The sequence below is a fragment of the Morus notabilis genome, unplaced genomic scaffold, assembly GCF_000414095.1.
Source record: "Morus notabilis unplaced genomic scaffold, ASM41409v2 Scaffold39, whole genome shotgun sequence".
NCBI lineage: Eukaryota > Viridiplantae > Streptophyta > Magnoliopsida > Rosales > Moraceae > Morus > Morus notabilis.
The window spans coordinates 111917-120349 of record NW_010366566.1 but is presented as its reverse complement, the minus strand read 5'-3'; the positions used below and the strand labels follow the sequence as shown (position 1 = coordinate 120349).

The following is an 8433-nucleotide window of genomic DNA, read 5'->3' as shown; positions in this document are numbered from 1 at the left end:
CGTGGCATCTGTACGAAAAGATATTTTCACAACAATGCAAGATTACAGAAACATCCTCAGACATCGAGTTTTGCTGACTTGGCGATATATTATTGGGTGATACTCTTCCAAATGATGCGTTTCGCCGAAATTTCAACGTGGCGTTTTCTAAATAAAAGTGTTCAAAACTCCAGATCCTCGTGAGATGGGCCCAATAAACAAGCCACGCGTGTCACACAAATTCTTGGCCCGTACTCTCTGGCTTCTCTCTCTAGAGAGTAAAAACAGAGGGGAGAGAGAGAGAGAGAGAGGACATTGCTCTACTCCACACTCCCACTGCAAACCAAGCCACAGTCAAATGGATATTTGGAGCTAAAGGCCACCCTCAATTATCGTCTCTCTCCACCAGAAACCCTGGCAGAATGTCCGCTCTGCAAATCCCCTGTTGCAGAGCTCTCGCTCTCGACCGATCTCCGCCGCCGCGTCCGACGTCGTTTTGGGGCGGCCGAGTTATTTGCACTCCCGTCGGAAGAGACAACCTCCGACGCCGTTTCGATGGCCGTGGTTTCAGGGTTTCGGCGATGTCGAACGGCTCGCCGTTCAAGATGAATCTGAACCAGTACATGGTCACTCTCGAGAAGCCGCTCGGTATTCGGTTCGCCCTCTCCGTCGACGGCAAAATCTTCGTTCACGCTCTCAAGAAAGGGGTATTTAATTTTTCAATTTTTTTTTCTATGTTAGAATATTTTACGTTTCTATTTGATTTAAAGATCTCTTTTTTTTTTTTTTTGGTTGTTGAAGGGTAATGCGGAGAAGTCCAGGATAGTTATGGTGGGCGATGCTTTGAAGAAGGCAAGTGATCCGTCTGATGGCAGGTTTAGTGAGATCAAGGACTTTGGCGATACTCAGTATGATGTTTATCCTTTTTGTTATATCTGATTAGAACTTTCTTTCTTTTTTGAAGTGCTTAATTTCATTTGCACCTTAATGAAGTAATGAACAATGGCATTTTTCTTTAGTTTAAGTTGTAAGAATGGATGTAAATCAGAATCAGGTGATTACGATGGATAATTACACTGCCAAAATAAATAGAGTCTGAGTTTGAACTTTTCAAAATTGAGATATTTCTAAATGATTTTAGTATTGATGGTGTTCATTAAGTTTTTCATTTTTATTTTTTTCAGTCTTTGGTTTCTTCAGGAAGATGCTGAAAGAGAAAACTGGGTCTTTCAGCCTTGTCCTTGAGAGGCCTTTCTCTCCTTTTCCAATTCATGAACTGCTTATGTTGAATGATCTAGATAACTCATTTAACAAAGGCAAAGTTCCTATTGCCACTTGGAACAAGAGTATATTGGCATCGAATTTGCAAGCGTCTTCTGAGAGCGGCGGGAATTCTGGTTTTGTAACTTTCTCTTCGAAGTTTCTAAATCCACAAGGATGGCAATTTCTGGATGATCAAAATGGACATGTTCAATCACAAATGCAGAAGAATACGCTCACCCCACCCGTGACCTTGAGCCCACTCGTTTGTATTTTCTCTGAAGAAGAGCCTGGAGATGGTGATTGGGCTCATGGGAATTTCCCGCTAGAGGAATACGTAAAGGCAATCGATCGCACTAAAGGCGAGCTTTACTATAATCACTCGCTTGGTATGCGCTATAGTAAGGTGTGTTATTCAGCTTTTGTTTTCTGTTCTTAAAAAAAGGTGTGCTATTCAACTATGCTTGTGCTATAAACTTTTGTTGGTTGTTATGGACTCTATGCCATCACACTTTGATTAAGGAGTATTTGGCATATTTTTTGTTACATCACTGATCCATTTAGTTGGTCATTTTATTGTTTAGATCACAGAGCAGATATATGTCGGATCATGTATACAGACAGAAGCTGATGTAGAGACCTTGTCAAAGACAGTGGTGAGTACTATTACACGCTTATTTTGAACAAATTGCTAATCTTTTCTCTGAGTTGTTGGAAACCTATCACATTGACCCAGGTATAGAGGGTGTGCATCTATATATATCTGCATACTCACAAGTGGCAGAAGAAGATCTAGTAATTGCCCGTTCAGTAGTTTGTATTTACAATTTGCACTCAAGAACTTATGTTTGGTGATTATCCATTATATCGTGTCTACTTGTTTCTCTTTAAATTTTTGCTCATTAACTGCATTTGGTTACAGGGAGTCACTGCTGTGCTTAGTTTCCAAAGTGGAGTTGAGGCAGAAAATTGGGGACTTGATTCCAAGTTGATTACTGAATCATGCCAAAAATCTGGTATCCTTGTGATCAACTGTCCTATAAGGTAAAATAACAGGTTCTATGCAATACCGTTTATTGATGAAAAGAAAATTTTCAAATTTATGATGCATCGATTCTCGGATGCATACTTAAGGAGGGTGCTTGAGGAAGTCCTAAATTTGATATGAGATGGAGTATTTTTTAGTTAGAGCTCCGTAGCTGGTTACAACTTGGTAAAATTTGGCATATTCTTTTGCAGGGATGGGGATTCTTTTGATATGAGGAAGAAACTACCATTTTGCGTGGGGCTGCTATTACGCTTGTTAAAAAAGAATCATCGCGTTTATGTTACTTGTACTACAGGATTTGATCGATCTCCTGCTTGCGTGATAGCATACCTGCATTGGATGACCGATACTTCCCTTCATGCGGCATATAATTTTGTCACAGGGTTGCATTCGTGTATGCCAGACAGGTTCTTCTCAGCAATCCTTTTATTTATTTATTTATTTTTTATAATAGCATTTTGTCTTAGTTGTCGTCTTTAGCTGTTTTTCATTGCTGCCTCTATGACTTGAGAATTCATTCCCTTCATGTTAGCGGCAGGCCGGCAATTGTTTGGGCAACATGGGATCTCATAGCTATGGTGGAAAATGGCAGACATGACGGACCCGCAACGCATGCTGTAATATTCGTGTGGAACGGGCAAGAGGTGATTACTAATTTCTGATTTCAGTTCTATTCTGCTTCAAGCCAGGAATTAATATGTAGAAGAGTTTTATGAAGGAAACCCATAGACATTGTTCCTGCTGCTATAACTGATTAGCAATAAGATTTTATGTTCCACTGCTGCTTCTCAATCCATTTTATGTTGTCTGCCAGGGGGAGGATGTAAATCTTGTTGGAGATTTCACTGGAAATTGGAAAGAAACAATTCGAGCTAATCATAAAGGTGGATCAAGATATGAAGTAGAAGTTAGACTTCCGCAAGGAAAGTAAGTGCATAGTCTTTAGTCACTTATTTTGTGTCATAACTTAACTCATAAATGTGCACTATAACACATCTTGACAGGTCTCTGTGATTTTGATTTTTTTTTTTTTTTAATCTCATGAGTATTTTCGTTTTTGATAAAAAGAAAGCTGCGATAATATTTAGGGCTTGTTTGGTTCAACAACTCAAACTACGGAGATTTGAACCTTTTTTGTTAGAACTGTAGAATTTGAAGTGTGGTGATTCAAACCGTGATCCGAACTGTTGTTTGGATATCCAAATAAATTGTAATTTGAATTGGGAATAAAATCCGAACTGTGTTTGGATAAAGTGTTGAAAACTGTCATTAGAGTTTTGTAATAAATCTTATAAAACCTCATTGTAAATGACATTAAAAAATATGCAATATGGGTGGGGATTTGTTCCTGGATTCATTAAGAACACATTACAAAAAAATCATCTCAATCGGAATTAAAACGAAGAAGTTATGACATTTTTAAGATTGACATTGAAGAGAGAAAAAGTAAAATTTAAAACTATTGGACTGTTGACAATAATTCAGATTGTTAGGATTTAAGGGGGGAGGGGAATTCTAAAATCAACAATTTGAGTTGTCCTTGAACCATTGTTAATAGTTTGAATTGTCATTGAATTTTTCTCTCCCAAATATCAGCTTAACTCCTGAACTAAGGTTTGAATCCTAAATAACGGTTTTGAGTTGTTGAAACAAATAGGGGTTTAGTGCATCTTGACACACTATATCTTGCGTGCACGTCACAGATCATGTTATAACTAAAGTGTCTTTTACATTTTGGGGGGACTTGAGCTATATACTCATGCTGTTCAGGTATTACTACAAGTACATTGTTAACGGGCAATGGCGGCATTCGACGACGTCACCGGTAGAAAAGGATGAAGGAGGGAATTCGAACAACTTAATTGTGATCGGTGATACTGCGAGTGTGTGGCCTTCAGTTCAACAGCAAAAGAAAGTACATTTATTTCTTGTCAGCCATTTTCTTTGAACATTCAAATTGTCTCTCTCTCTCTCAGCCTTGCCTGTGAATTGTGTATGTGTTCTGATGTCTGTTTACCATTCTTTTAGGATGCAAACGTTGTGAAGGTGATTGAGAGGCCATTGACAGAAAATGAGCGCTTCATGCTTGCGAAAGCTGCTCGCTGTGTGGCATTCTCCGTTTGTCCAATCAGACTAACTCCAAAGTAGTTGGTCACATGATTCGAACCCGGTTAGGCTTTTAAGTTGGAGGCTACAGAAATCCATGACAACAAGAATAAGTGAATAACAAATGCTTCTCGAGGCACCAATAATCGTACTTCAGCGCAGGCACAAATATCATATCCTATTTCTGAATGTCATTAGTAAATTTTACTTATTTATTTATTTGGTATGAGTCTTTTATGTTGCACTGTCAATTCCTTTCTTTTCTTCGTTTCCATTTTTATTTTTATTTTTCCCCTGGCGGTTTCAATTCCCTCATGCAAGTAGGAGTTATACGAAACAAGAATTTTGTTGCTATTCATTACAATAATAATATACAAGAAAAGAATAAGTTGTCCTGTACCCAACATTTGTTTGGACTAACATCTCATTTCGCCTTGTTTTCTTGCTCCTCTTGTCTATACTAGTATATACGCTTGAATAATACTTTGAACTCAAATGTTTACGTTAATTTATATTCTTTGTGCGATTTCGGCATTATTTCACGCTAATGTGAAAACAATATGATATGCAATCACGATTTTCCGAGGTTTCACTTTCCGGCAATAACATACAATTTAAATCATGATCCGTACGAACAAAAATGCTGCAGCTTCAACGCTTCATAATGCTTATCACTCAAGTATATGAAAGTTCTCCAATGTAAAATCCATGAAATCGACTGAAATACACACACAACATCGTTCTGTACCTGTATTCAAATAGAAGTACGCGAAAGTTCTCCAATATCAAATCCACAATCTCTGAAATCAAACAACTCAGGACCACTGTTGAAAACAAGCTCAATATAAAAGCGGGCGCAACTCAGCAAAGTCAATGCAAGAACCAACCTCACAAAAGCTGAGGAAAGAACGTTTTCTGCTTCTCTTTAGTGACAATAACAATAATAATAATAAAATTATGTTCAAAGAACAGTCATCTTTCAAGAAACAACCTGTGCTCCACACAATGATACACTACGCGCAATTCTCCAGCAAACGTATTCACAAACTTCTCTAAAAGTGATAGTTGTTATTTGATTTCTCCCATAAACTTCTGTAAGGTTTTAGTTTCGTATATTAACTCTCTCCTGCAAGACTTTCAAATCTCGAACACACCAAACCTTTTATAATCAAGACCTAATGGTTTAATGGAGTCTCTCATATTTTCAAGAAGAAGCAAAAACAATAAATCTAAGGAGTGCATGGATGCGCTACTTCCAAACAAAATAACCATGAGAGAAATCCGACGCGAGGCACATTAAAAGTTTTTACATTATCTAAAATGAATGCCAAGATGGCGAAAATTACATAATCCAAAATATATGCTAAAATCTGAAAGATAAAATGGATTACTTTTGTCTTTGTGTGCATTCCGAGCGTCCAAGCCACTGATCCAAGCAGAAAACCAAGCTATTGAAGCAGGAAAACTGCCTCCCAACCTTCATCCTCATGCCATTATCTTGGCAGATCTGACATAAAGGCTATCTACAACCTTGCCAATGTTAGATATGGTTTCCAACGTCGCAGGGTATATAGCATCGGTCTTGGGATCATCAAAAATGATGAGGCATCCAGCACCCTGGTCCAAAGTCCCAGCAAACTTCTTATCCAGAATCATCTGAGACAACTTCTTCTCCACATGATCAACCGGCAGCTCTATCAGTTCAGCGATATGAGCAATCTCCACTCTTGAGAAAGGCTCGATCAACCTGCAAAGATTCTGCTCCAACAGTGTGTCGTAGAGGGACGAGAGATGCCTGTGGACAATGGGATCCTCCTCTAGCTGAGCCTTGAAATCACTCAGAGCAGTCTCAAAGAGCTTCAAAGAGCGCTTCGAGTGCGCATCAGCAACAGCTTTCATGGCATCCAGCTCCGGCCCCACATACTGCAAACCCGCTTTGGACGATATTACTCCCGCAACATCATCAGCCTGGTTCACCATAATCTTGCACAGCAACATATACTTGAGGCTAAACACGGCCCTAGGTTCCTCAAGAGCATTGAAGGCTTCAAATGCCTCAAAGAAATAACTATAAGCAGTCTTGTAATCCTTTTCTTCAGCATGAAGGATTCCACTTTGCAAATCAATAGTGCCCTGTTGAGCCGGGGGCACATATATAGCATTGGCTGCTGTCCTTGCAGCCGTGAGAGCGGCTTTCGCTTTCGGAAGATTCCTCAAAGAGAAATGGAGCTTACTCTCCAACAAGTCTATGTCCACAAGCAGAAGCTTGTCATCAAGTCTTCTCACTTCCTTGACCAACCCAGAAAGCAAACTCAGTGCCTCTGAGTACTCCTTGTTCTCCATCAAAAGAGCAGCAAGCCTCGCCTCGACTCGCTGGCGGAGAAAAGTCCGCTTCTCGGCCCGGGTCCACTCAACCATTTCCTTGCAAAGAGAGATCTGAAGATCAGCAGAAGTCCCTGGTATCTTAGTCACGGCATCTATAATCCCGCGAACAATCTTCGCGGTTTTTGCCTTGGGGATCAAGTTAAAGAAAGGCCTCAATTGGGTAAGGAGATTTCTGAGATCCTCAGCCCGATTCTCTTGCCTAAGAAGATCGGAAAGATTCGATATTGCCTGTTCCTTTATCCGTAGGGCTTCGGAAGAAGAGGACGGGTTTTCGAGAACGCGATAAAGTATAGAAATCGATTCGGAAGGGGTTTTGGCTTCTAAAGCCTGTGCAATTGAATCGGTAGTGGCCGGTAGATAAGATGACGAAGAAGCCATTGTTGCCGATTGCTTTCAAAATACCTAACCCTAACCCTAGCTCTGCAAAAAGAAGAGGAAAAAAAAAACCCCAAAAAATCTATGAAAACATAAGAAAATAACTGTACTAATAATCAAACCAATCCAAATACTTAATGCAAATACTACTACCGAGTTTCTCAATTAGCTAAAATCTATGATTTTTTTCCAGGTGAACTGATTTGATTTCTGGACCATTAACAATTGAAATTCACTTAGTTCAAAGCTATTGTTTTACTGAATTTCTGGAGAAGAAGAAGGAGAAGTACCTGAATAATGCAGGGTTGTTTCGAATCGGAGAGAGATCTGATTATGAACGAGGGGGAAAGAGGAGCTTCTGCGTTTTAGTACCTTTCTTGCTTCCTAGGGTTTGTAAATTGTATTTTAATATCTAACTTCAGTTTTATTTTATTTTATTTATTTTACTTTTTGACGTTAACATATCCAGCCCATTAGAAGCCCAATTAAAAAGGGCCCAGAAACTACTTAAGAAAAGCCCAAATTTCCTTAAATAAGAGGCTGGAAACAGTACGCACTTGTAAGTCTCTCTTTCCACACTAAGTCAGACTCATGTTATAGATATGGGCCGAATCTCTTACTAAATTGAGCTCTTCACATGGATAATGGATTGAGTTATACAAGGGGACAAAAACATTAAAAAAAGGGGGTAATTTTGACAAATAAACATAAATTAAGATTTGGGAGAAAGAGAAAAATAGGTTAAGATTTGAGATAAATTAAAATTAATAGGTCAATAGTTTACATAAGTTAATAAATAGGCCAAATTACTGTTTTCGTCTATAACTTGTCTGGTTATGAACCATAACTTGACAAGTTATTGTCCATAATTTACAATTTTTGTCCATAACTTGTATGACTATGATCTATAACTTGACAAGTTTATCTATAACTTATCTGGTTATGAACCATAACTTGATAAGTTATGACTTATTAATTTCTATAACTAAAAATTGGCTTATATACTTTCTTAAGCTTTTCATATTGGCATATTTTCTACTATTTCCCTTAAGATTTTTATCATTTATTCTTATTTTGTAATCTTTTTAGTTAAATAATTACACTAACAAAAAGATATTTATCAAGAGTAAGGAATAAAAGTTCAGATTCATATACTCAAGAATAATTCTTCATTTTTTATTAAAAAAATGGTTACAACCACGTCATCACATTATATTTGAGTACTAAATATACTCTTATGGCATATTTACTTACCAGGAGTGGGGAATAGGAATTGAGAA

General features: G+C 38.2%; 2 protein-coding genes across 5 annotated transcripts; one reads left to right on the top strand and one right to left on the bottom strand.

The window, feature by feature from the left end:
* Positions 1-246: 246 nt before the first annotated feature.
* LOC21403406 (phosphoglucan phosphatase LSF1, chloroplastic) lies at positions 247-5048 on the top strand. Of its 4 annotated transcripts, none has more exons than XM_024173750.1 (10): positions 247-686; positions 781-854; positions 1180-1645; positions 1824-1895; positions 2162-2283; positions 2479-2694; positions 2820-2931; positions 3102-3214; positions 4058-4202; positions 4316-5048. In XM_024173750.1, the coding sequence occupies exons 1-10, from the start codon at positions 402-404 to the stop codon at positions 4433-4435; spliced, it is 1725 nt and encodes a 574-aa protein (XP_024029518.1). In that variant the 5' UTR covers positions 247-401; the 3' UTR covers positions 4436-5048. The 4 variants fall into 4 exon arrangements, with proteins under 4 accessions (XP_024029518.1, XP_010108778.1, XP_024029517.1 ...); XM_010110476.2 differs by having other exon boundaries at positions 781-887; positions 2826-2931; XM_024173749.1 differs by having other exon boundaries at positions 781-887.
* A 601-nt stretch (positions 5049-5649) lies between these two features.
* On the bottom strand, positions 5650-7543 carry LOC21403405 (26S proteasome non-ATPase regulatory subunit 11 homolog). Its single transcript, XM_010110475.2, has 2 exons — positions 7444-7543; positions 5650-7198 (listed from the first exon to the last, which is right to left on the bottom strand). The coding sequence occupies exon 2, from the start codon at positions 7154-7156 to the stop codon at positions 5879-5881; it is 1278 nt and encodes a 425-aa protein (XP_010108777.1). The 5' UTR covers positions 7157-7198; positions 7444-7543; the 3' UTR covers positions 5650-5878.
* Between the last annotated feature and the right edge of the window lie 890 nt (positions 7544-8433).

Excerpts from the sequence above, each read along its gene's own strand:
- LOC21403405 (XM_010110475.2), bottom strand. The coding sequence starts at position 7,156 with ATGGCTTCTTCGTCATCTTATCTACCGGCCACTACCGATTCAATTGCA.
- LOC21403406 (XM_024173749.1), top strand. The coding sequence starts at position 402 with ATGTCCGCTCTGCAAATCCCCTGTTGCAGAGCTCTCGCTCTCGACCGA. Across the intron at positions 2,284-2,478 it reads GTGATCAACTGTCCTATAAG|GGATGGGGATTCTTTTGATA; the intron begins GTAAAATAACAG and ends ATTCTTTTGCAG. Across the intron at positions 3,215-4,057 it reads GTTAGACTTCCGCAAGGAAA|GTATTACTACAAGTACATTG; the intron begins GTAAGTGCATAG and ends CATGCTGTTCAG.